Raw genomic sequence first — 27,972 nt, 5'->3', positions numbered from 1 at the left:
AAGGGACATGTTGAACAGCAGCTATCTAATGGTTCCTTGGGCCTGGGTCTACCCCCACTGGCAAATTGATCTGGACTTTGGTACACCCCAGAAGGGAACTGAGTTCTTTTAGTGGCCTAGCAGGAGAATTGGGGTCAGAAAGGCCTAGTGAAAGTGAGGATGTTGCTTCCTGACTCAATACCGGGATTAGGGGCATTTAAAAACTACCAAACTAATTAAGGGCCTGAGCCTATGGAGAGTTACATCTAGAGAAAGGCATGCAAGCTCACCCCACCAAGGGGGAGCTCCAGAGAAGCATGCCCCTCTCTATACCACTTTCTTACTGGTACTATAATCTTGTTAACATCACGTACCCCAAAGTGACATAGCTACACCAGTAAGCTCGTATGTGAGGATGATGGTCAAATAAAACTTGATTCTATCTTTGTCAGCATTGCTGTAATTCGCATGAATTTGATTCATTATTTTCAAGCCTGTGCCCCAGTTCTGCTGTTAGATCTGCAGTGGTGTGCTGCACACAGGTACAATGCTCACTCTGTGGATCTGGTTGTAGAACTGGGGCATTGGGCCTAAAGCTTGACCAAAGTAAGAGGTTATGGTGCTTCATCAAAAGAACAGCTCACAACCTTTTCTTGTATGTAGACAGGTGTCCTTTTACTCAGACACTGTCTGTTTTGCTTTGATGTGGGTTTTTGCATCAGAAAACCTAACATCAAAGGAGCAGAAAGTTGTATTATTTGTCATAAACCCATGACATTTCCCCTTGGATAACGTTTCCTCAAAAGTGTGTCTCATAGCTTGGTCTGTGGGACTTTGATCTGACTGTGCTTAGGGCATTCAGAGAAAAAAGGGATTGCGGTAACTTTCACAGTTTGAATTTTTAGAAATTCTCAGGTTTGACTGACTGACTAACAAAAGTTTAATGTAGTGCTTCAGAACCTGGCCAGTGATCTGCCAGTACTGCCTAGGGCTCTGGGTAATCATATGTTGCTGGTGCTCCATGCTACAATTAAAGTACAACTAAAATACATAAATAGTTTGTAACCTGACACATCCATTTTTGCATTTATTGTAGCTGACATAGGGATATAATATGTTGATGAATGAGAGGCAAGGTGGCCAGCCAGAAAACAGAAAGGGAGGCTCTTCACAGGGTGACCTCTGTTAAGAAAAAGGTTGAGACTTTGTTTTAATACGAATGCACAGTTATCCTATGAAACTTTATGCTTTCTTTTAAAAATTAGGATTAAATTTTTTAAAAGTAAATATTTCAAAACGTAACAAGCAGATGTAACAAATATAATGGAAACTTGAAGGTTTTAATTAGCTGTGGAAGAACAATATCATGTTCCTATTAAATCACTAGCACAAGTTTCATAAACTTCTGCTTTTCCACAGAAATGACACAGCTATAGTTCTTGCTACTTTGCCTGCCTCAACCTCTTTGCCATTGAGGGGGTGGTTGAGTAAATAGGGGAAGGCTAGTCATGCATTACCTTTTATAAATTGGTTTGGATTGTTTCTACTCCTTGTGCAGATACCTTGCTTCTGCTCTTTTGATTTTTAGTAAGCTGTCTGGGGACTGATGGGGGCAGTACTGCAAAATTCAACTACCTGTGATTTTCAAATGTTCTGGAAGTATTATGCATAATGTTTCTTCTTCGAGTGTCCCTGTGGGGGCTCCACCTTAGGTGTCAGGCTCGCCCTGGTGCCGCCAATTGGAGATCTTGATAAGTGTTTCTGCTGGACCGCCCGTGTATGGCTCCTCTGCTCTTCTTTGCACTCTTCATCACATGCGCGGTCCGGTTTGATCCAGTTCCTCTCAACCGCTCTGGATCTGAAACGTAAAGCAAAAAAAGAATCCAAAGCGGGGGTGGGGAAGGGTGGGTGGTGGTCTCATTCATGTAGCCACCTGTGGTGTGCAGTGGTTTATCACTTATGGCCCTATTGTGACCGTGGAATTCTGGTAAAGCCAACACGCGAGCAGCAATTTCCAGTGATGGCTGCTGCTTGTGTGAGGTGATGGAAGAGTCGGGGGGCATGGCAGATAAAACTTGTGGCTTTCCAGAGGAAGGAATTGCTGTCCCTCATTATTGCTCCTCAGCCTCTCTGTCATCTGCTGGACCCAGGCTCCTCAGCTGTTGTGTGGCCATTATGTAGCGGTGATATTAATAAGGCAGTGACACGCCCGTATGGGTGTCAGGTGGAATTAGAGGGAAAACACATTGCATATGCTTGCTGCATCCTGGGTCTGCATTTGCCCTCCTGACAGCATCTCAACCCAGTGGTTCCTAACTGTTAAGAGGATCTTTTGTGGATATGAAAAGAAACACCATACAGGAGCCAGCGCAGCCTCTGGTACCCTTCAGCAAATTTTTGCGGCTGCCATTAGCTCTTGCATTTCATTCTGCCTCTTACAGCGTAAAGGACCCATATTAATTTTTGATACAAACAACTGTATGAGGTATCTTGAATGCCTAGAAGTGTTTGATGCTGGCACAGAAACTATAAATAGGTTAAAACATTAATATGAAAGAATGTAACCACTTATTTCTATTTTGTATTCTAGAGCAGGTGCTATTTTAAATGTTTAATTTAACTTCCATTTTCTCTTTCATCTTTCAGTAGCTCTTTCAATGTTTTCAGCAAATTCCTTTGGGCCTGACATTATCTGGGCTTGCTCTTAGGCCAAAGATGCGTCTTTTTTCCTCCCCTCCCCCTGTGAAAGACTGATTTAAATTGGTTCAGCTGGCCTGTTTTTAAGTTACCCAGACATGAAGAAATACAGCTTCACTATAGCTGGGATTTTTGTTGGTTTCAAAGGCTACACAAATAGCCAAGTTATGAAGAAGAAAATGATGCTGTGATTAAATCTTATACAGGTGGCATACTGGTACATGCACCTCAGAACTCTTCCATTCAGATTTCGAAGTTGCCTCGGTAAAAGACAGCTGGTCTTCCTTGGCTGTTGGTGCTGAAAACTAAAACTTTTCTGGACTTCAGAAAATAATTTTTAAAAACCCACCCCAGGAAAATCTTGAATTCAGAAATAAGAACTAATTTAGTATCAGCCCTGAGGAGTGGGGTACGCCACAACAAGAGATTTAAAATGGTGACATTTTCACAATATTAACACGCATGTTGCACATAGGGAAACAGTGTAGGCAAGCACAGTTAGCCCATTCTCATATGTAAAATGGGGGTGCCGTTATTGACCTCACTTATGAAGCATTGTGAGATCTACTGATGAGTTAATAGCACTATGTAAGACTTTGGTAGTAGCCATTTCTAGTCATGTCTGTTTGGACAAATGTAAAACCTGGAAGGTGCACAGGTTATTGTTGTAAAAGAAACCATAAAATGCTTCATTTTGGGGCTTCTGACACATCAGACTTGTCGTAGGTGAGTTAATACATTTCTTGCTGAAATCGGCTTGGTTTTGGATTGACATTGCCTACTAATGCAGATTAGGATTTATATAAGCATGAGATATGATTGTACTAACAGTCAACCAAAATCACCAGGTGTTTTATCAATCCCTTAACAAAGTATTTATGTGACCAAGTTTACCAAACTGCACTGCTTCCCCCTGCTGGAGACAGCTCTTTTCTTCCTGATGTCCTGGAGCACTTTCTTGCTAGCTGAAGCTTGTGGATTTACAGGTGAGATGTTTTGGAATCAAGCACAGAGTGATCCAGCTTCTGTCCATCTCCTTTTGTTACCATATTTAATCTAGCTTAAAAGCACTTCATGTAAGATGCATGATTTTGGTGCTAAAATGTTTCATTTTCCTTACTGGTAAAATTGCCCTGGAAAACAGCCTCTGGAAAATACAGCTTTTCTTGTTTGTTAGACTGTGCGTGTTAAAACTATGCTCTATGCAAGAAATGTTTACTCTTGATTATTAATTTTGTGCTGACCACAGTACCCATACTGATTACGAAGGAAGCTGTCTGTTTTTAGTTTCCATTTCAGATGTTAGCTCTGAAGCTAAGTAATCCTAGTTGCCCCACCTTGTCACGTCTGCATTAGGTAACTTGAGACTCCTTATCTTCACATACAGCTTAGTAATGGTTCTCAAAATCCCCAGCTAAACCTAATTCGATTCAGCATTCTGCGTATGTTCTCCTCTTGGACTGAAATCAAGGGCAGCTGTCCTCCCCTAATGAATCTTCTCTGAGAAGAAATCCCATTTACTGCACTGAGTTACTTAAACTGAGGTATTAAAGTGATCTCAGCTGTCTGTAACCAGCAGTGTGTCCCAACCATGCAGGTTGTTCACCCAGTATATTTTGTTGAAGACCATTTGAAGAGCTCTAAATTTTGAATTTAATAGCTTTAAAGGAATGGTTGATTAACAAAAGCGTTCTATACACTTCATTTTGTTAAGAGTAATAAATCTGAAAGAATAAAAGAACAAAGTGTTTAAACCCTGAGTATAAGCAAAGTTGGTAGGACAAGGGATGTCTTTTTGTTCTATGCCCCTAGTGTAGGTGGAGCCTAGCCCATGACTAGAGCAATTCAGTGCAGTGGTAAGAGAAATAATGAAGGCAATACGGAGAATAAAGGAGGTATGTTTATGCTTGATGTGGGATAGGATGTAAGGCACGCTGTCATCTGGCTCCCTTTGTGTCTGTGAATCTTTTGGCAGGTGTGGTGGCAGTTCTCTTCTGTGGGATTACACAGGCTCATTATACATACAACAATTTGTCAGTTGAGTCAAGGAGCCGAACAAAGCAGGTGAGACCCTATTTTCACTACCCACGTGGTGTAGTGTTGATTTTATTTATGTATTTATTTATTTTAAACAAGACTGTCAGTTTTACTATGTTTTTCTCCACAGCTCTTTGAGGCACTGCACTTCCTGGCTGAAAACTTCATATTTTCATACATGGGTTTAGCCCTTTTTACTTTCCAGAAGCACATATTCAGCCCAATTTTCATCATTGGAGCTTTTGTATCCTTTCTTGCTTTTCATCTAACAAATAATTTATATTAGGTACCCTGAAAACTTGTCATACCTCTTTGCCTTGCCTTAGCTACTCGTTCAGTTTCAAGAGGTGATTTTATTTATTTTTCCTTTTTTGACTTGCATTTTCCTGAAGTGTGCTGCCGGTGCAAGAATCTTTTGAAAACAACCTTCATCTCCCCTTGTAGAGCTAAGGATATTATGGCATGCAAGCCCCATGGGTCTCATGTATCTGAACGGCTTTCTATCATTGGTATATGTCTTCAACAGCACAAATGCAGGCAACAGCTTTCCTTTCTGAAGTTATAGAAACAGAACTTAAAGCTTCACGTATTCATGGTGGAGAGGGTGTTTCAGAATTCAAGGATAGGGGAAGAATACCCCATGTTGTTTGCTCAAATCAGCATAGACAAATGAAGGTACACTCTTGCATTACTTAAGCCTTGTCTACACTACACAATTAAGTCAACCTATCTTAAAATGACTTAAAGCCACCACAATAATTACTTCAGTTTTTCGTGTCTATGCTGCCTTCTTTCTGTTGGTTATGCGCATCCTTGCCAGGAGCGCTTGCACAAGCTTACAAGGAGCAGAGATCCTGGGCTCTCAGCTCAGTACCAAGCTCCCAGCTGCAGCCTGTGCTTTCAGCACCCGGCTCCCTGCAGAGTTCCTGGCAGGAGCCTGTACAGATGCTACCTCTCCCGACCTACATCAGCCTAAGCTTTGCCCTTCTTTTCGAGTCGGCTTTACTAGATTGGCATAGCAGGCAAATTACAGCAGCAGGAGGAACGCTCAGTGTGTAAGTTTATTAAGTTGACGTCAGCAGCCTTGCATTCACTTAATTTTGTCGTGTAGATATGCCTTAGGCACTAGTTTGCAGAAACCTGGGAGAGGAATTAACTGAGGGTAAATAATGAAAAATCCTCACATGCCTGGGGCATGTACATTTTATTAATTTTATGTATCCCCATAATTAAATGTAATTCCTCTTTACCAAGTTCCATATTTTATTCTCATGTGTCTATAGACATGCAAAAATCAAATGCAGGTGTGTTTTCAGTCCGTCTGAAGTATGTTTTCTATTGTATGTTTGATAACTTGGATTTTTTTTTTATATTTCTATGTGCATCAGATGTATTGCAATAAGGTATAAAAGAATCAGTTTAATAAGCAAGAAGACCTTTTTACTGTCAGTTACTTTACATTTCTGAATCACTTCCAAGGAAAACTTACCTCTCACTCCAGTGAGGCAGTTGCGTTAAACTTCCAGTAGCATGATGATGGAGCAGATGTCAGTGGTGGTGGTGATAATGCAGCTTAAGACCTGTGGATCCTTAACCCCCAGCTATGATCAGATTGCAATCTTTCTGGGGAGAGCTGCAAACATCTACCCCCTCTCTTTCTTCTTGAATCTGGGTCGAAGGCACAAGATCAGTTGGAACTTTCAGCACATGATGATGTTTTCAGGTACAAGTGTTTGGTGAAACAAGAATTTTGTTTTCCGTGTATCCAAATGATACTTTCATAGGAGAATCCTCCTTTTTATAATTGATGTGCAATTTCAGAACAGGAAAAGCTTTTGTATTAAAATAGGAGTGATTGGCTTTTAGCATAGCATTTCTATACAATGTCTGTTTTCTATTCTTCACCTTCATTTCCTTATAAAGAGATGAGACTGTCATGATTCTGAGAGGAGAGACAGTCTCTGGCCTCTGGCAGCTGGATGACCTCTGCCTGATGATGATTGAATGGTGTGGGGGGACTGAAATTTTTTGCAATATTCCCTCCCCTCCAAACAGCTTTAGGAATGATGGTACCAATGCTGTCAAAAAGCATTAGAGGAGGCTGTGAAGGCTAGGACTATACCAGGCGTTTAAAAAAAGCTAGATAAATTCATGGAGGTTAGATCCATTAATGGCTATTAGCCAGGATGGGTAAGGAATTTGTGTCCCTAGCCTCTGTTTGATGGCAGGAAAGAGGTCACTTGATCATTACCTGTTCGGTTCACTCCCTCTGGAGCACCTGCATTGGCCACTGTTGGCAGAAAGGATACTGAGCTGGATGGACCTTTGGTCTGACCCGGTGTGGTTGTTCTTATAAATGTGTGCAAATTCCACATCAGCCTAGATTTAAAGAAAGAAGGATGGAGGTGTTTTTACTATAGGAACTTTTGTTTCTTCTTCAAGTGATTGCTCATGTCCATTCCAAGTCGGGTGTGTGGTGGGGCATGCCTAGTCGCCAGAAGCTTTGTGCTCTAGTCGGTAGGCATAGGGTCAGTGAAGCACCCGTTAGCCAATGGCCGGGGGGGGAGATACCCCATGCGCCCTCACTTTATCCAAGTCTTTAACTGCTAGGACAGACAATCCCTTCACAGTGGGCAGCCAGGGAGGCTGAAGGGTGCCCCAAGAGTCTGCCCCGTGGAGGCAGCATGACTCAGCGCTCAGTGGCCACGCTAATACAGCCGAAAACTGGCTGGGTTCTTTTATTTGTGTTCGGTTTGCACAGTAACAGGAGGAGTCAGATTAAAACTTAAACAGTTACTATTTAATTGATAAGGAAAAGCTTAATTCTTATGGTTACAAGGTTTATAGTTTCACTTCTTCAGTTACAAGCAGCTAACATATAACAAAGTACTTTAATTCATAGATCTATTATTAAGTGCGCGCAAAAGCAAAACACATAGCAGGTCTTATTCTCACCCCTGCGTTACCAGACTTTGGCGTGGCCAGCGTCTGTCACCCAATCCCTCAGGAAGAAGTAGTACGAGGAGGGCGTCCCCTGGGACCTCGGGAGGCAAAGACCTTCCTGACTGGCAGGTATAGGTAATTGGAGCTCAATTAAAGGGGCTGCCGGATCCTTCTTTATACCCCTTGGGTCACGTACACTCTTCCTTACCTTTAAAGATGCCGACTGTGTTAGATCGTCTCGTGATGCTAGTTCTCACAGGGAGTTTCAAGGGCTTAATTCACACCTCCGAGGTGGAGATAATTTAGACATTGTTTTCTTATGTGCGAGAGATTCCTCTCCTGGGACAACGCGTAGGTGTGTCAATCACCGGTACTAGCCAAGGGCAGCGTGAGGCCCTGGTCGTCTGCTAGCCCATTTGTCTTTTGCGGTCTGGTTTCAGTCCGTTCAGGGTCATGATGAGGCAGCCCGTCTATGGTCTGAGGCATCAAAGACTGTGCTTGAGATTAGCACATCTGTGCTCTCAGGCATTCCAAGACTGGGCTGTGTCCTTTTGCTCCTTCGTGCTCTGAAGCACCTAAGAGGGGCAAGAAGGAGTAGAGCGGGGGGAATTCTGTCTGGCTACAACCCCCAGAAGCGGCGCCAATATGGTGACCAGTATATGCACTGCCCACCCCCGCTCAGTTCTTTCTCACCATGCCGCCAGTCATTGGAGCTCTTGCTTTCTCTGCTCAGTTCTTTGGTTAGTTGCCTATTGTAGTGTAAATAGTTCTTTAAAGAAGTGTAAATCATTTTAGTACTTGGTAGTTAGTCTTAGTGTGTTAACTTATAGCCAAGGCAGGGCTTTCTGTCCCCCTCGGCACCTCAGCACTGGGGAATGCCTGGCTCTCCAGGCTTGATCGCTGTCCGATTTGTAAAGCCTTTAAGCCCAGAACTTTGAAAGATAGGGGCCCAGTGCCAAAAAGTCGTCTTAATGGTGGCGGCTCTTAAGCCTCAGGAGTCTCCAGTGGGAGCGGAGAATGGAGCCTCCTCAGTGCAAAGTGCACCGGTGCCGTCAACCACGGTGCTGCCTAAGGACTGCCGGTACCGAGAGCAGGTGCCGGCACCATCGCCATCTCGGCACCGTAGGAGTCAGTCTCCAGTGCCGATGAAGAGGAGGAGGCACAAGAGGCATCGCTTGTCAAAGTCGAAGCGGGGTGGCCTCAAGTCCAAGGCTCCAGCGCGCACTGCCAAAGGGCAGCAGGCACATCTGTTGAAGCCAGTGCAGAGCAGGAGCCAGCAGGCCCTAGATTGGCCCTCAATGCCGGAGACTTTTCAAGCGGCACAAGGATTCCTGCAGATGATGGTGCTGGGTCCTCCTCCGTCTGTGGAGGACAGGTGCCGTAGCACTGAAACAGAGCGATCGGGGCTTGTGGACGTGACACCAGCGCCAACCTCTCCGGAGTGGCAATGCGCAGGGCGGGTTGGCTGCAGTTTCTGGCCTGCCTCATGAGGTCCAGCAGATGAACTAGGACCTCCCCTTTGATGGCCCTGCCCTATTTTTAGACAGGACAGGTAAGACTGCATAGTCTGAAAGACTCTATGGCCACCCTCCACTCCTTGGGCCTGCGTACACCTGCCAACCAACGCAGGCATTTGAACTCCCGTCCTCAGCAAAGACAGATTTTGTAGGAGCCCAACCGGATGCCAGCTGTGCCAGGGCGTTCCTGCTGGACGACAGGTTCAGCTCCATGGAGGCCGTCATCCGAGACATCCTGGCAGTTCCCACCATGACAGCCAGATGCTGCCTGCATTTGCTGGGCTATATGGCAGCGTGCACTTTCGAGGTATGGCACACCAGGTTAAGGGTGCGCTCTCTACAGCTGTGGCTGTCATTGGTGTACTGCCCTGTAAGACAGTTTTAGACTTGGTGATGACCAGTGGAGACAGAGATCTTGTTGACCCTGCAGTGGTGGTTAGACAAGGGGGTCGTCCTCACAGGAGTGCCCTTTGCCCCTCAGCAGCCCTCACTTTTCCTATCAACAGATGCTTCAGACCGGGGCTGGGGAGTGCACCTGGGTCAGCTATAAACACAGGCTCTTTGCAGGGTGTTGGACCTTCAGCTCCACTTAAACGTGAGGGAGCTCAGGGCCATCAGACTAGCATGTGTGACTTAAGGGCCAATCTGATGGGATATTGCGTGTCAGTTAGTACAGACAACATGACAGCAATGTACTATATGAGCAAATGGGGGTGCACACTCCTCTCCCCTGTGCCATGAGGCCACGATGCTCTGGGATTTCTGCATACAGCACAGCTGCAGGCCCTTTACCTGCCTGGTGTGCAAAATTCGCTGGTGGACCAACTCAGCAGGTCCTTTACAGATCACAAGTGGCCTCTGCACCCTGATGTCATTCATTTCATTTTTTCAGAAGTGAGGGTGTCCCCAGGTGGACCTGTTCACCTCCCACCTCAATGCAAAATACAGGACGTTTTGTTCCTACTGCAATCAGAGCCCAGGGTCCTGGGCAGACGCCTTCAGTGTCCCCTGGTCGGGCAGGCTGATGTACGTGTTCCCTCCAATTCCACTAGTTCACAGGGTCCTCCTCAAGATTCGCTCAGATGGGGCATCGATTATCTTGGTGGCACCGTCATGGGCCTGTCAGCACTGGTACTCGACCCTCCTGCACCTGTCTATGTGCAAGCCGATGATGTTGCCGATCTGGCTGGACCTGCTGAGGCAGGAAGAGGGGAGACTGCAACATCCCAGTCTCTAGTCACTGCACCTCACAGCGTGGATGCTCCATGGATGAGGGACCGGGAGCTGGCCTGTTCAGATCCCATAAATGAAGTATTGTTAAATACACTCATCCCTCGCTGTACGAGCACAATTGGTTCCTAACTTTTTGCTCATAGGTGAAAACTCGTAAGAGGGATGCTAAATTCCTGTTAAAATACTTGTAAGAGACTCTGGTTTCAAGTGCTCGGAGGGGCAGCCGATGGTGCTGCTTTTGAAAAGTAAATGAACCTGGGGTTGGGAGGGGGTTAAAGGCTGGGGGCAGTTTGGGGCCATTAGTGGCGGGGAGAGTGGGTTAAAGCCTGTGGGTGGCTAGGTTGGAGGAGGTGGCGGTTTGTTCCTCCTGGCTGCACCAGAGGTACCTGGGGGACGCTGGGGGGTCAGGAGGTTTGGAACTGAACAAGATGGGGTGGATGTTGTGCAGGGAACTGTGGGCTGAGGGGGGCTGTGGATTTCCCTGCGCCCGGGCCAGGGGCTCCAGCTGCGGAGCTGTGGGTCTCCCCACGCCCAGGCCAGGGACCCCGCGGCTGGAGCAGAGCCAGCTGCAGGGCTGCCAGTCTCTCCACTCCACCCCCCTGCCAGGGATCCCGGGGGGCTGCCGAATTCGCCACCCCCCCACTCACTGGTGACCCCACGGCTGGAGCACAGCCAGCCACAGGGCTGCCAGTCTCTCCGCTCCCCGCCAGGAATCCAGCAGCTGGGGCAGAGCCAACTGGGGGGGCCGTTCAACTCACTGTCCTCCTCCCCCGCCGGGGACCCGGCAGCTGGAGTGGAGCCAGCCACGGGGCTGCTGTTGTCCCAGCCTCCTCCAGCGGCTGGCTCGTATTAGCGGGGGAGGTTCACTCATTTAGTGAACATTGGTATGTGTGTCTCCCTCATTTTAGCGAGTACTCATAAGTCAGGTACTTGTTAAACGAGAGATGAGTGGAGTAGAAGACCCTCCATGAGAGTGACTTATTTGGCTAAGTGGGAAAGGTTTTTGGTGTGGATGTCTCTCTCCCTCACAAGCCCCCATCCCATTGATTTTAGATTACCTGTTGGATCTGGCGCAGGAGGGCTTGTCCTTCTCCTCAGAGTCCCGTAGCTGCTATCTCAGCCTTTCACCCAGCTCGTGTAACATCTTCTGTGTTCTCAGATCCCACGGCTGCAAGGCTTCTGAAAGGTTTAGAAAGAATCAAGACCCAGATTCGGGCACCACTGCCCCTGTGGGATCTCAATTTGGTGTTAGCCAAGCTTATGGGGGCCCCCTTTTGAACCCCTGGCTACCTGCTCCCTGCTGTTTGCCACCAGAAACGCTGCTTTGTAACTCAACCACCTCAGCCTGAAGGGTATCTGAGTTGAGGGCACTTTCAGTGGACTCCTTGCACACAGTGTTTCACAGGGACAAGGTTAGGCTGAGCCCTCACCCCGCGTTTTTACCTAAGGTGTTCTCCGCATTTCATGTTAACCAAGACATTTCTCTACTTGGATTTTACCCAAAGCCCCATGCCTCCCTGGGGGAGCAATGTTTACATATCTTGGATGTTAGAAGGGCGCTGGTCTTCTATATGGATAGGACTAGGTCCTTTAGAAGAACGCAGCAACTCTTTGTGGCAGTTGCTGATAGGATGAAGGGCCTTCTGGTCTCCTCCCAGCAGATTTCCTCTTGGATAGTGACGTTCATCAAGGAATGTTACAACTTGTGGGGGTTCTTCCCCCACCGGTTAGGGCACAGGCATTGTCTATGGCGTATTTGGCTCAGGTTCCTATCCAGGATATCTGTAGGGTGGCCATCTGGTCCTCAATTCTTACATTTACAACACATTGTGCTTTGACTCAGCATGCATGGGAAGACGCTGCAGTGGTCAGGGCTGTTGTGCGATCCATTTGAGTCTCTGACCCCACGTCCTAGGCACTGGCTTGTATTTACCCAACTTGGGACATGAGCAATCACTGGAAGAAGAAAAGACAGTTACCTGTTCCATAACTGGTGTTCTTTGAGATGTGTTGCTCGTGTCCATTCCAAAACCCTCCCGCCTTCCCCACTGTGGGAGTAGCCAACAAGAAGGGACTGAGTGGGGGAGGATGTTGGGCAGTGCATATATTGGTGCCACTCCAGAAGGTGCCTCATCGACCCTATTGCTACTGGCTAGGGCAAAAAAGCTGTCAGTGATTGGGCACGCACCAGCGCACACCCAACTAGGAATGAATGAGCAACACATCTCACAGAACACCCGTTACAGAACAGGTAACTGCTTTTTTTCTTCTGCTTTATGTGGGAGCTGCTACTGTTTGTTTCCTTGCTAATAACAAATTGCTACGTGTTTTTACTATTATTACAAATTAGTCCATGGCAACCTGTCTGGGTGGGCCTTGGTTCTGGAATTCTGAATTGCAATAGGATGTGTGCTGTGCTTAGAAACATCTTATTACCCAGAATTCACCAAGCTCAGTTCTTTTATGACAACGTTGGTTGCATGCTCTTTCTGGATGCAGGGAGCTTCTTAGTTTCTAAAATGTATTTTTGTTTGTCAGCATGCAACTTCTTTCCACAAGCTTTTCTGGAAATATTTCTCTCTTCTTTATACAATTATTTCTGGACTCCTAACCATGTTAATGAAAATGTTGCGGCAGAGAATGAAGCTGTCAGGTAGTTTGTTTTGGCTTGCTCATTTTCAGGACAGGTATGCTCTGCCCTGAGCAATGGCATAGGTTAGGGCAGTCTGAGGATTGCTCTAACTTATGTATGCTGACTGACTGGGGTTTTGTGCGGAGCATTGCAGTGCTGACATTAGACACCTGATCGGCCATGTATGGTGGTGTTTTCATGGCACTTGGTTATTTTAAAAAAACTGGTAGAGTGGGGAGAAGAATTCTTTCTTTCTTTCTTTCTCTCTCTCTCTCTCTCTCTCTCTCTCTCTCTCTCTCTCTCTCTGTGTCCCCTGTACAATATCTTGAGGAGTTATTAGATTGAATGTGTGTTAAAGGAAGCATGGTGAACACTGTCTGGTGCGTGCGTGGTTCACCTGGTTCTCTCCTCTCTTTCTGTGCAGGTCTTAGGGGAGCTATGGCATTTGCTCTGGCCATCCGAGACACTGCTACTTACTCCCATCAAATGATGTTCTCAACAACTCTTCTCATTGTCTTTTTCACTGTCTGGATTATTGGTGGAGGCACAACACCCATGTTGTCATGGCTGAACATTAGGTGAGTATGCGTCCAACCACTGGGCAATCTGGACAATCTTAAAAGTCTCTCTTAAAAATAGGAAAATATTCTGTACTGTGCTATTTGCCAATACACTGACACTGGCTGTTTCTATACTTGTCCCCTCCCGTTGGAGGTGGCATGGTAATGAGGCAAATTCAAAGCAGGCTGATGAAGTGCTGACGTGCATGTTCAGTGTCTCATTAGCATAACGGCAGCCGCAAAAATTTCAAAGTGCAGACTTCAAACTGCAGATCGACAGTCCCTTACTCCCACAGAATTAGACCAGAGTAAGGGAATGTCAAAGTGGGACGCTTACTTCAGAGCTGCCCCACCTACACTGTCAATTTACAATTCGAAGTCTGCACTTTGAAATTTGCATGGCTGCCTTAATGCTAATGAGGTGCTGAATATGCACGTTAGCGCTTCATTAGCCTGCTTCAAATTGTCTCATTACCATTCCACTTCCAACAGGAGAGGGTGAGTGTAGAAGCAGCCTATCCGTGTGATCCTTGTTAGGAATCTCTACATTTTAATAGGCACGGGCATATAGGTAAGGGCAATAAGTAGGAGGTTACTTGCTTTGACACTGTGTAGGTGTATAGTGCAATAGGATCACTATCAACCAAAACGCCTAGAGCCCTGAGCTCCTTCACAGGTTGCAAGTTATAGCCATTGATTTTTTTTAATAGAAATTGCTCATTTCTATTCCTGGAGATAGTAGAATTGCCTTATCTCGATTTTCCACAGCTAAAGAATTAATACCAGTCTTGGCCCCTGATAATGGCCTGATCCCTGAATTCAGTGGGAGCAGAATCGGGTCCTGTCTAAACGGGCTGTTATCCAAACAAATGTGGTGTTTCCTGAACTGTTAGAACAATTAGGACCCCCCCCCACCCCACCCATACTGTGTGTATTCTCATTGCTATATTATAACTAAGAACATTCAAGGACTGGAGAGGTTTGAAGACCTGCCAAACATTAAAGGTAATGGTACATAATCCTAACAGCTAGTAGGAGCCCTAGAAAATAGCAGATCCATCCATTCGCTGTTGGTTAGCAGATATGCTCCTGCTATATTAGGGTTTTGGCAAGTGAAGAGAATATCCAAGTCAATTTGCCAATTTTGATGCTCAAAAGAGGCGTACCAGTGGCCGGAGTGGCCCGTACAATGTGCTGATTGCCTTCGATGTTGAGCATGTTCACTGGAATTTGCAATGTCTAAGATCCTGTAGTAGGGTGTAAGGAAGCATCCGGGGAAAACTGCAGATGCTGAAGTAACAGTCTTAATATGTTTTAGGTAATATTTGCAGTTCAGGGCCCACCACTGTAGTTGGTCAAGGAGAGGAAACTGCCATTGCCACCAACTGATCTGCATTTCCTAGGTTTAGTTAAAAGATGACTCACAGGTGGGTGGTATTTCCAAAAGCACTTGGAATTGGCTTAATTGCTCCCATTGAAATCTGTGAAAGTTGAACCACTGAAGTCAGTGGGAGAAGAAATGGGCCAAAGTTAAGTCCTTTTGGGAATCCTGTACACTGATTTGTTTTCCTTTTGATTTTTTAGGTAAGTTCTCAACTCGCAGACTAGCGTTAGTAGCTAAGGCTAGCAAATCAGATGACACACCCCCAACATGATGACTTCTGGGGCATTGCAGGTGGCTGAAGGTTATACTCTAACAGCTTGGTGCTACTTCAGTGTTTTGGGTTGGGCTTAGTTGGGACAACAGGAAATATTACTCATGTCACAGGCCTATCGTTATGTCCTGCAACTTGAGGATGAGATGTACCTCTCCTCTTGCTGTAACAAACTTTTTCTGGGTGGTCCAGTCTAGGACCCTGCGGTGATATAAGCATTTCTGGAGGCAATTTAGAGAGGACGTTATCTGACGATCACTCTGTTGATTGAGCAAAACAACTTAATTGAAGCTGTCAGTAGGTGACACCATGTTCTTGTCTTACCCTCTGCATAAAAGTACCTCTCCCCAGCTCAGGCAAAGAAGCAGAACAGGTGAAAACACTCCTTGACTAGGGCTGTGAATATCACTCCTGGGCATTTGCTGTCAAAAAACCACTAGGATGTCACAGGCTGTGACGTAACTATAGGCGTTCGTTTGCACGTTGGAGGCATAACAGCCCCTCTTAATTTGAAGTGCAAAGAAATCACTACCTTCAGCTTGGCTGAACAGAAAAAAAGTTTAATGCTATAGATCTGTCTGTAATGTTCTGCTCAGGAAACACAGTGTTTGACTGACCCCTGTCCAGCGTTCACTGGAACTGCTGCAGTTGTGACAGCCATATGCAGCTGAAGACGAGTTAGAAAGTCACGGGGTGGTCAGCAGCCTTTTGTCATGATGTAGTGCCAGCCACTGAGATGTACACTGCTCTCCGTTACAGGAGGGCAACAGAGGGGTAGTGCTTAGAGCTTCCCTGTGATTTTCAGAAGTGTATTTAACATGCCAGTTACATATCCCTGTGGATAGGATGTCAGGCATCAGAAGGTGCAGTATAAAGATAGAACTAAAGAAAGCCCATATCCTGAACAGTAGCAAAGGCATGGCATAGAGGGCTCAGTTGAGGTGCAGTATGGAATTCAGGGTGCTTCCTCCTTTTTTTAACATGAATGATGCCTGGATCTCAGCACTTACTGTCTTTAAAGTAGACCGCAAGAAATAAAGCGTGAGAGGCTGTGGGTTAAGAACTTTTAATTATATATAGGGTGCTGTAATAGAAAGAGATGGAGGGTTAGCATTGTTTTCTGTTCAGCATTGCCCCCTCTCCCCTTTACTCTAGTAAATGAAGTGCAGGACTGGGATCTATTGCATTCAGCAATTGCAAACAACAATAAAAAAGGCCAGTATGTGTGGGAATTCGGAGTGGTTTTCTTCTAATCCTGCTGCACTTGACTATTAGCGTCACACTTTTGTTAATGAAGATCAGTGAATCCTTACCAAAGCTCTGTGGGGTAGTTGGTATTATTCCAGCTAGAAGTAAAACCACCATCAATGCACATCCTCACTACTGAGGTGAGCCTGGTGATCAGCACTGGTGTCTGTACTCACTTGTGTGTGTCACGCAGACTTCAAGAGGTTCATCCCATGTTCTTTGGACAGCAGTAGGCTGAGCAGCTCTGTGATTCTTGTCCAGTGAGTTGTGGATAAAACTGTCTCTCCTGGGCATGTGGGGAGAATTGTGGGAAGGTGCTGGGGAATTATCGGCACTCATGCAGTCTGGATACATGCTGACTTACCAGCCTGAGAGAAAGTGGCAAATGGGGGTTAGTCCATACCTTCAACTTGACCAGCGAGCCTGGGTTTGAAGCACCACTAACCCTGAAATGATGGGTTTCCGTGTGTGGGTGGGAAGGGGCAATGCCCAAATTAGAACCCAAGTTAACTTGGTAGCAAACACAGACCTGGGATGGGGCTGGAGGACAGGGCCCAGAATCACTTGCCTGGTGTTCCACAGCCACTTGACTGCATTTGGGATTGGTATTTAGCGTTCCTGGCTTCCATTCCCAACAGTGCTGCCTCTACGTATGTAAAGTTTTTAATCTTTTAATTTTCATCTTACACATGAAAATAAAGGTAATCAGTGAGTAGGAAGCAACACAAATAGAAAGATTGAGGTCAAGGGCTGAAAATTTAAAAGTTGGAAATAATAGTTTTTCATTCAAGTCATGTGAGATGGTTGAGTTTCTTGCATCTCATACATGTCTTTGGAAGATTGCATTCAAGTATGTGAATGATAAACATGTTCTTGGACAGGTTAGTTTGTTTGGAAAATACAGTGTAGTGTGGTAAGCTAGTTAAAAAAAAAAAAACTTGAGCCATGTGGTGGTTTAAACCACAGGAACATTTTTCCTTCCTGAAGCTACTAACACACTTCAGAGAGATCTGACAAGCCAATGAATCAGAAGAGTTGTCAGAGTTCCTCTTGAGAAGCGACTTAAGATTTCACTTGTACTTCTCACTGAGAAAGGGAACTCTTGCATTTATAGCTCAAGATAAAGGACTGTCCTTGTTCAGGAGGAACCAGCCATTGAGGTACTGCTTCCTTTTTCCAGTGAAGCAAAATACAGACTGTCTTCGCCTTTTTGGTTCAGAATGTGTTTCAAACAAGACGGTTGGGAAGAGTCACCACAAGTAGCTGAAACTGATTCATTTCAAAACATGAATTTTAATTAGTAAACCATTTTTCTGGATTTTAGGAACTGTAAAATAGTTTGATTAAACCCTGTTCTTCCTGGGGAGACAGGCTTTCATTTCCATACTAACTTTTTTTAGTGTTTTTTCTTGGACACGCTGAAACTCCCAAGTCCAACATTCTCTTGTCCGGCAACATCCGTTGTCCATCAGGGCCACATATCTTGCAGGATCAGAGTCCTGCGGCTGGGAGAAGGAGGGGTCAGCCGAACCAGCAGCAGGAGCCCAGGGCAGGGCAGCCACAGCTGGTCTGGCAGCAGGCACAGGGGTGAGGTTGGAGGAGAAGGCAGCACCAGCCTCCAGGGAGCTGTGGTGAGAGATGCTGACCCTGGACTGGGAGTAGTGGCCAGGGCTGGCTGGGTGGGAAGCCAGCCCGAGGAAGCTGCAGCAGGAGCTGTATGAAAAGCCCCTGGCTGAGGAGCAGCGGCTTGGTGCTGGAGGCCAGAAGTGGACAGCTGGGGAGCCTGCAGGAGATGGGGGGTGGAGTCGGGGAGCCCTGGGTGTCAGCAGGGAGGGGACCCCAGAGCAGCAGGTAAAATGCCAGCTGGGGGGCATAACTGACCCCCCTGGGTCCCACAAAATCCCTGGTCTGGGACTGCTGTTTCCCAGGTTTGCGAGACCAGGGAGGTTGACTGTACTTAAATGATGCCCAGTGACATGATTACTATTAAATAACAGGATGTTTACTTGAAGTCCTGTTGTTCAGCTTATTGAGAAACACTGTGGAGACAGACAGGCTGATTGAATGGTCTCACTCTATGGAAGGGAAATTACACAACATATAATTTGTTTTAACTTCAACAAGGAGACATTGAATGACGGGTGGTAAATGATGCAAAGGGTCAGATATTAACCGATGAGATAAAATCTGATAGAGCTAACTCATTCAGGGAGCATGGTCCACTATACTAAATAAGGCAGGTGTCCTATGGAGGAAATGTGATCATGTTATTAAAAGCTGAATTATAATCTGCGCCCAGATATGAATTAAGATTTCAGAGGGGCAGAAATTCCAGCATACGACATCTATTTTGTGCCCTTCCCAAGCTCTGACTCCTCATTCCAGTCTTCTTTTCCTCCAGGTTCTCTGAGTCCCATCTTTCTCCCTGGGCTCCCTGTCTGACCTCAGCCTCTCCCATTCCCAGTCTTCTTGCCCAACCAATCCCCACCAACCCTTCTCTACAATTTTGAGGGGAAGCTCAGTTCCCACGTCCCTACCCTCCCATTGGCTCTATGTCTACCAATAGACCAATAGGACCTAATGATCCCTTGACCCCATCCCAGCCCATATCCCCTGTTCCTTCAAATCAGACTGCTTCATTCTCTGCAGTGCCTGGAGAGATGGCTCCTGGCTCTCAGTTTCTGTGCTTGGTGCCACTGTGGCTCCCTGTAATGGGAAGAGCAGTTAATCCTGCTCTGTCCTTGCCTCCCAGGGCTAGAGCAGAGGGACCCTTCAGGAAAGTTTAGTGGCCAAACTCCAAGAGGTGTCTACGGAGCACATGCAAATTGGAATTTTTAGGGACTAGTAATGTAAATTAGGGTGTTACTAAGTTTGGGGTGCCACGAGATACATCCCTATGACCAGAGTGCCCTGCCACCAGTCTCTGCTCCACAGTGTGGAGGAGGGAAAGCTCCTTAACAGAAAGGTTGGAAGGATATTTTAACATCAGTGAATGTGTATTTTTCCTTAAACTAATGCTGAGGAAAAAGCTGAAGGGGTTTTGCTGTAATCACACAGAAATAGATGAGACAGAAATACAGCATGGGAAATATTAGCCTATTAGATTGGCACAGTTATAAGCAACTGAAGAAAGGATCTTAAAATGGAAAGACTCGGGCAACCTTAATTGTAGAGGTTGCTACCAGCACATGGTACCTTAAGTTCTGGCACTTGCTAATTTTTGAAGGCTCAGCTTTGTAACTTTTTAATATTTTTTAAATATTGTTGTTTTATGTTTGTTTGTATGTGTACATGGATTGGCCATATGTTATATACATATGCACAAGCCATCTTTCTAATCTGTATATCTATATCTGTACTATAGATATAATCGTATAAGTGTATGTCATAGAAGTGTAAGCTACTATTGTCCTACCTTCACGTGAACATGGAGAACAGTTGATAAGATCCCTTAGCATATTTGAAGACTTTATCAGGTCCCACGAGTAGTCTTTTCTCAAGATTGAACATGTCCAGTTTTTTTAATCTTTCTTGTAGGTCAGGTTTACTAAACCTTTTATCATTTTTGTGGCTGTCCTTTAGACTGTCCCCAGTTTGTCCACAACCTTCCTAAAATGTGGTGTCCAGAACTGGAAACTGCTCCAGCTGAAGCCTCACTAACTCAGAATAGCATCAGATGATTACCTTATGTGACTTCGATAGGACACTCCTTTTAATACACCCTAGAATAGTAACTTTCTAAACTGCCTCACATTGTAGACTCATATTCAATTTGTGATCCACTATAATTCCCAGACCATTTTCAGCAGTACCATTCCCCATTTTGTAGTTGGGCATTTGATTTTTTTTTTTTTTTTTTTTTTTTTTAACGTGCAAAGTGTAGTACTTGGCATTTATCATTACAGAATCTCATCTTGTTTGACTTCTCCAATTTGTCAAAGTCATTTTGAATTCCAGTCCTGCCATTTGAGGTGCTTGCAACCGTTCCCAGTCTGATGTCGTCTGGAAATTTTATAACCACACTCAAGTCATTAATGAAAATACCAAATAGTGCCAGACCCAAGACTCATCCTTGTGGGATCCCACTGGATACTATTTGACAGTGACTCATTGTTAACTCCTCTTTGAGTATGGTCTTTCAGGTGTTTGGACACCCACCTTATAGTTATTTGGTAGCAATACTTGTTACATGTACTTTGCTCTCATGTGAAGAGTCTGTGGACAAATGCTTGGACCTACTTTTCTTGGAGGTGATAGCTTCTGGATGTGATTATCACCACACGGTTGTACATGAATAAACTAAGGAACATTATTGGGAAATGTTTATCATACACTATTGTCACTTCTACTTTCTATGATTTTGTGTTACTTTGTGTTCCATTTTTATGTTGTATATTTGTTTTAGGTTGGATTTCTGTTGTTGGTTTTGTTTTTGTTTTGAGCCAGGTAGCTTGGCCAAAGATACCTGCCCACAAACATTTTCTGTAACTTACATTCCATTTTTGTGCTGTACCAGAGTTGGTGATCATTCTCCATCGGTGGAACAGATAAATGCAAGCCGCTGGCTGTACTTCAGGTGACACTGGTTTCCTCCTTATAAAATTAACCTGGTGCTTGGCTTTCTTCACATTTCTAACCCACATTATGTGTTCTCTTTCTACGCTATGCCATGCTGCTGTCTTTCCAATGAGGGAATGTACAATCTTTGTGATTCTGACCCATTGTCATGTATAGGGGTTGAAAGCCTGTGGTTCCCACAAGCAGGGTTTTCGCTTTCATTTGTTTTTCCATTTTTTTAAAATTCCCCTTAAAATCTGGACAACAGCCCCCTTCTGCCTCACCACACACTTTGGAAGGAAAGTAAATGGGTTCTAGGCTCAGTTAACTTCGTGACTTTGGAAATCATGGATTTGATCATATAATCCTTACTCGTGCAAGTAGCCTACATGACTTCCAAGGGGTTACTCATGAGAGTAACGTTGACTCACACCAGGATTGCAGGATTGTCCCATATTGAGACCCTCCCAAAGAAAGGTGCAGAACGGAGCTGATGCATTAAGCTTAGTACGACAGAAGTCAAGATCAGGTTCCAGTGTCCATGAACTGGGAGCCAGGGTCCGTCATTAACCTCTGAAGATGAATGTAGTGTAAGAGTTACATTGCTATGGTACGTCTTTAATGCACCCGTTGTACCACAGAAGTCTCAACCAACTGGCTGGTTTTTAGAACCACAAAATGCCAGCACTGAAACAAGCTGCACTGAGAACCAGAATAGTGAAAGCACTACCAGCACTTACGGATGTTACCACAGTAACTGTATGTGTTTAGACAAGCCATCTAGGGTGAATTCCTGCCCTCTGTTTCCACCTTTGGGAGAACAGGATGTGGGCAGTATCACGAAGATTTAACGTTGCTGTCCTTTCTATGGCCCAGGGTAGAGCGTCTCAGAGTGATGACCCATTAGGCTTTTAAGTGCGTGTGTGGTTTTTTGTTTGGTGTTTGTTTTTCATGTTAACTTTCCCTTTGCATTTGTTATGGGGCGTTAGTGCATGTTGGCAGGAGTCATAACAGCATTGTCGCCCTGGCTGGCCTCATGAACGTGTGCCTGCAAGGCAAGAAAGGATCTGCTGAGCTATGGTGATGCCAATACTCAGTTTTATGGTCACAGGGTGGCACATCTGAGCAACTCCTATGGTACCAAGAGTGATGCTGTAACTCTAGGCCCCTTCCAAACCAAATTGGTTAGGGAAATGATGTTGAAAGGAAAGGATGATAGCTAAGGAACTCGGCAGCAGATGTTTACAGGCTCAGTGGTGATCCATTTACTATTAAAACCTGTCTTCAAGTCAGAGGTGGGAAATGTACTTGACTAATAGTACAGCTGCTTTCACTTCTGCATACTTGAGTACAATCAAGATGTGACATGTGCCCGTGTGTACTTTTACTTAAGTAGTTTTCCAGAGAGACATTGGTGACATGTGCTTAGGCACAAACACCCCCTGCTCCTCCCAGCAGCTGCACTTTTACTGGAGTAGCTTTTTGGGTAGTTTTCCCATCTCTAAAGGAAGATAAGCTGGCCATATTCTGAAAACCAAGAATTATTTTCGTAAGGGGGTCACTTAAATGATCTTGTTTTCTCCTCTAGATACTGTTACTTGGTAATGTGTATAAATTCCACTGACTATCCCGAGACCAGAATAAAAAGAGTAACTAAAAATACATTTACTGAGGCAGTTTGTCATCCTCCAGTTTTACATAGCAAAATAGCAAATTGATGTTGAAATGAGAAATGCATCTTTTATTGGGCAGTTTCAGGCTTTATTATCCCTTGTCCTGACAGATAATTTTTCACACATGACTTTTCTCAAATATTATTATCCATCAGTCAAGTCTTATGTGAGTAACTTTGTTGCCAAATCAAATATTTTATCTGTGCAGTCCTAGAAACCACAGACTGCAGCTATGGATTGTCAGAGTGGATAGCACAGAAAATAGTGGAGGCTGCTGGGACAGTGCTGCCATGTTGTTGGCTACATTGTGGCGGACATACCCTTCAGTTCATGCTTAGACCAACATGCGTGTGTTCATCTAGCTTTCCAGTAGGCTATTTCAGTGAGATTCCCAGATGACTGGGCTTCCTATGGTTACTGTGCACCTGGTGTCTAAGAGCTAATCCAAGTAAGTCCATGCAGCCCTGACCGACTGTGTACTTCAATACAAATTCAAATGCATGGGAACAAATACTGACTTTCATAGCAACTGATCTTTGTAATTTGCTTAGGGAGCATTCAAGTAAAGGGAAGTCACTCTTTTTATTTGCTTTGAGAGACTTTTCTCCAACATGGAGAGCTTTTCTTGAGCTGAACTGGAACTCTGTCCTGAACCCAAAGTGAATACAGGTTGAACCTCTCTAATTTGGAACGCTCTCATCTGGCAACGTCCATAATCCAGCATGATTTTAGTTAGCTGGAAAGCCACTTACCATGGGTGTGGCCAAGTTTCTCGTGATCTCATAAAAGTTTGTTTACAGACACCAATCCTGGCTCTCAGTGTTCTGTGCTGTTACTTAGCTGTAATTTACCCCTAAATGTCCTAAAAGCTCAGTGAGGTGTGGAAGTGTCGGTAACGTGCTCAACAACATTGACTGCCCATGGTCTGGCAAATTCTCTCGTCCAGTGCTGCTCAGGTTCCAAGGGTGCTGGATGAGAGAGATTCAACATGTATAATAATTCGTTACATTGTCTGCATTAAATTCTGATGGTGGGGAACAGTAGGATTTGTCATGAATTGTAGTTAAAAATTATTTATTATTTAGTGGTTGCTTAACCACCAAATGCCAGTATCCTTGTGGGAGTAGTGTTGCCAAAAATACTATTCAAACATTTAAACCTTAGAAAAAGGACTTATTTAAAGGAGAGAGCTAGTCTAAAAAACTCAAGTCAAGCGATGAAATAAGAATCCTTGTACTTTGCTTGTAGACTGTTAATAAGTATTCCATAATAAACACCCAGGCACACATGTCCCCTAGACAAAAAAGAAGGGCAAGAAAAAAATAGCTTGGTTAAATATTAAGGTGCAAGAGGTTATTTGAATATCGGAGGTATCTGACAGAAAATGGAAATCCAGGCCAAATTAAGCCAATAGGAAGGCACATAAATTTCAGAAGGTAAAATGGGAATTATGAGATATAAGAGAATTTGAAGAGCAAATAATCAGACATAAAACAAATTTATTTTTTTAGAGAGAGCTACATTATGAAGTGAGGTTGTGCTGAAGTTAGGAAACAGGGAAGGTGAAGCACCAAAGAGTTTGAGCTCCTGGGCAGTGTGGACTAATAAGGAACAAAGGAATTAAGGAGGAGAGAAGAACATTGAAACTCAATATTTTCTTTGCAGCTGGTTTGACTACAGACCATATTAGGGAGATGCATATAATTTTTTTATGTAATCAAATGAGGTAGTCAGAAATTAGCATTTCAAAAAGAAGAATAGATCGGCAAAAAGTCACCAGGCTCAGTATAAGCCCAAAAATTTAAGAATGAAGTAGATGAGCTGCTAAGAGAAATACTTGCATTCAAATCAGCTGCTACATTGGAAGACACAAAATACTGTAATGGTCTTCTACATTAAAAAAAAAAAAAAAAAAAAAAAGGCTGAAAGGTGAGCATAATCATTGAACCAATAAACTGTATTTTGGTAGCCTCTTAATTGGCTAAATGGATCAAAAATCAGACTGAAGACAAAGAAGGTAAACTTATAATAGGAAATAAATAGGTTGAAGTCTGCAAAGGAAAAATCAACAAAAATGAGGGTTTCCCTCAGAGAAAATTGCAGTGAAAACTTGTAAAGTTTATAAATTTATAAACTTATAAATTTCCATTTGGAACAGAAATTTATATACTGAAAAAAATTGGCTAAAGCCCAAAATATTGATTTTTGGAAGTTCTGTGATGGTGTTGTATAGTTCAAGTGCCTCATTCCCCTCTTCGTGGTGTACTTTTAGGCGGGACGCCAAAGAATCACACAGGTGTGGAAAAAGCATTTCTGTATCAGTTGAACATTTGTTCCCTTTCACTTTCATTGATGTCCTCCTTTTTTTTAAATCAATAAAAGCAGAATAGTAACGCTCAACCTACCTTCCCTATCCCATTTATTGTAACTTTATCATGTCCTTTCTGTCCACCATTGATAGTCCCTTACCTGGGATTCTCTGTTCTGTTCTGGTAATCCCAACTCAAAAGGAATGAAACGGTGGAGAGTTAAAGATGTGTAATGAGTGGTCTGGAAAACCTTCTGTGCATTGAGAGTAAACTAAACAATCCATTTTCGCCAAAAGTTATCAAATAAGAGGGAACGTGAGCATTACACAAAATGAACGTGTAGGTTATTCCTATTTATTTCCTGGACTCTTAATATGAGGAGTCATTCAGTAAAATTAGAAGACAATACATTTAATGCCAATTCGTGTGGAATGCACAATTAATCTGCAGACTTTGGTGCCACGAGATCTTGGAGATCAAGGGGTTAGTAGGATTTCAGCAAGGACTTAACAGCTAGAAGAATAACAGAAGCATCTCTTTACCTTGGATATAACTAAATAGATGCTTTCGGAAGGGCTGCTTCAGGTATAAGATAGTCACTAGCTGAATAATTACAGCAAGGAAGTTCCTTTTGGGGCATGCTAGTCCGTATTTGCCCGTTGTCTGTTTTCCTACCCCTTCCTCTGAACTGTGTAGTACCAATCACTTGAAAGATAGGAGACTGGACTAGAGAGATTACTGGTCTGGGCCAGTGTGGCAATTCCGATGTTACTGAGGATAATTACACTTTCCAAAAGACAGAGAAAACTAAGGTAATAAATTTGCTTTCTTAAGGCTTGTCTGAGCTGCCCAGTGGTTGGGGCTGGACTCAATGACCTCCTGAGGTCCCTTCCAGCCCTACGATTCTATGGTTCTCACTATAGCTGTGTGAAGAGCAGCCATCCGCAGCAAAGAGCAGGGCTGGTGCTCCTCCGTGTGGATGCAGATTAGTAGGTTCCCAGTTTGTGTTAACAGTCTTCTTCCAACAGGATCGCCCTAATGAACCATTCTCAGGGGGGTGTCAGCGTGCAGCACTTTGGTGCACTGTGCTGTTCACACTTCGGCGATCCAAAATGGGGGGCAGTGAAGATGTAGCTAAGAAACTCATTTGCTGATCCCCTCTTAGGAACTAAATTCTAAAAGTGTATATCATCACATACGCTTGTGCCACTTTCAGGCCAGTACTCTGATGTATGCAGTCTGCCACATGGGAGGCATGTTCCCTGCAGAACAGGCAGCGAGCCATAACTCTGCTAGCCAGTGCACAAAGTGGCCTGGTTCTAAAGAACACAGGAGTGATGGCAGTCAGCCAAGGAGGAGGGGTGGTGACCGAGTCGGAGTGCAGATCTGCTGTCTGGAAAAGGGTTCAGTTTGATTGAAAAAGGGCCATGCTTGTAATGTGTCTAACTATAATGGAATAAATCGAGACTCTTCCTAAAATGACTTCCGTACAAAAAAACGTGCAGTGCTGCTGAACTAACCGCTTACGCTGCATTCTGTTCTGCCTGTTCGTGACCCTCTGATAACTGTTTACCTCTGTGTTGTTTGTTTTCCTAATGACTCTACAGAGTTGGAGTTGATCCAGATCAGGATCCCCCACCCAGCAACGACAGCTTTCAAGTCTTACAAGGAGTAAGTAATGAGAGAACGTTCTTACCAGGCTTAGTAATAAAATATAAAATGAGATAATCAAAAAGAATGTGAGGGGTGCCTGGCATTGGTGACGGGTGTTTTTTTTTCTAGTGATAGATGCATTGTGTATATATACTCAAAACTGCAGTGCCTGATGTACACATTTCAGGTTACTGATATTGATATTTGCTTCTAAATTTTGTCATTCCACCTTGCATCTTTTTTAAGAACACCACATCTGTGAGGTTTTTGCGTGATGTCTAATAGCTTGCTTTTTTTTTTCCTGTGGGGATTCTTGCCTGCTACTTTAAATGTTCTAACCAGTCCTTTTTAGGAGCTGTGGATAAGAATAGTCTCCTTGGCTTCTGTTCAGTGGCTGCTACCAAATACTGCACTTGTAACCATGTGAAGTAGCTGGAATCAGATTATCACATTTAATCCTTGATGTCCTCTACACCTTGCAGCAACACACAGGGTGGGGGAGGGTGTGAAAGTACCAAGGTGTGGCTTGCTAAAAGGCCAATATAGACCCACACGCACAAACTAAAAATTCGCTTGTGCTCACCACTAGGTTACTGTGCACTATTTCTTACAATGCACCAGCCCAGTTTAAGCTCACCCTGTATTACCGACTACCACTACAAGACCAAGTGAATGTGACACATAACTTTACCATGGATGCTGAGGGCTAACTGTCCTTGGCCCCGCCCCTTCCTGAGTGTAGAGCAGGGCCCGTGGCAACTGTTGGCACCACTGTACATCTGTGTTAAGCTGCATCAATCATCTTTTCAGTAAATGAAATAAACTTTTCTAGGCTCCTTTGCCTACAAACAACACACAAAATGTCATACCCAAATGACAGCTGTCCAAGTTCCCTTGCAGCAAGTATTTGGAATGGGAGTAAATTGTTTGATCAACTGCTCTCTCTAGCTTCTTGTCTGGCAGTTGCTTCTGAACAAAGACATCTGCTTTATTTGAGCTATTAAAGAGGAAACCCATGTGCACAGCAGAAAACAGTAATCGATTTCTACCCAGAGCCTGATCTCAGTTCCATGAAATTCAGGGTACAGCATAGTAGTAGTCTGACATGTCTATACATAGACATCAAGCTGACTGCATTTAGAGTGAAGTTTCCATGAGCTTCATCTTCTGTCATGTTATATCCTGTTGCCAGTAAATAACAATCAAAAAGAGCTGCAGGCCTGCCAACAGGAGGGCAAATGGAGCAGTTGCCCCTGGGCCCAGTGTCTCAAAGGAGCCT

At 44.4% G+C, this 27,972-nt stretch overlaps 1 protein-coding gene across 1 annotated transcript in view; it reads left to right on the top strand.

Moving 5' to 3' along the window:
* SLC9A7 (solute carrier family 9 member A7) overlaps positions 1–27,972 on the top strand; it is a 116,958-nt gene that overhangs the window by 71,885 nt on the left and 17,101 nt on the right. Inside the window, exons 8-14 of the mRNA XM_074983303.1 lie at positions 3,557–3,662; positions 4,652–4,740; positions 4,844–4,957; positions 6,325–6,436; positions 13,463–13,616; positions 21,018–21,077; positions 26,648–26,711. Coding sequence (XP_074839404.1) covers positions 3,557–3,662; positions 4,652–4,740; positions 4,844–4,957; positions 6,325–6,436; positions 13,463–13,616; positions 21,018–21,077; positions 26,648–26,711 — 699 coding nt within the window. The remainder of the gene's footprint in view (positions 1–3,556; positions 3,663–4,651; positions 4,741–4,843; positions 4,958–6,324; positions 6,437–13,462; positions 13,617–21,017; positions 21,078–26,647; positions 26,712–27,972) is intronic.

This window comes from Carettochelys insculpta, chromosome 1 (genome assembly GCF_033958435.1).
Source record: "Carettochelys insculpta isolate YL-2023 chromosome 1, ASM3395843v1, whole genome shotgun sequence".
Lineage (NCBI taxonomy): Eukaryota > Metazoa > Chordata > Testudines > Carettochelyidae > Carettochelys > Carettochelys insculpta.
The sequence above is the reverse complement of the archived record's forward strand: the minus strand, read 5'-3'. Positions and strand labels throughout refer to the sequence as shown.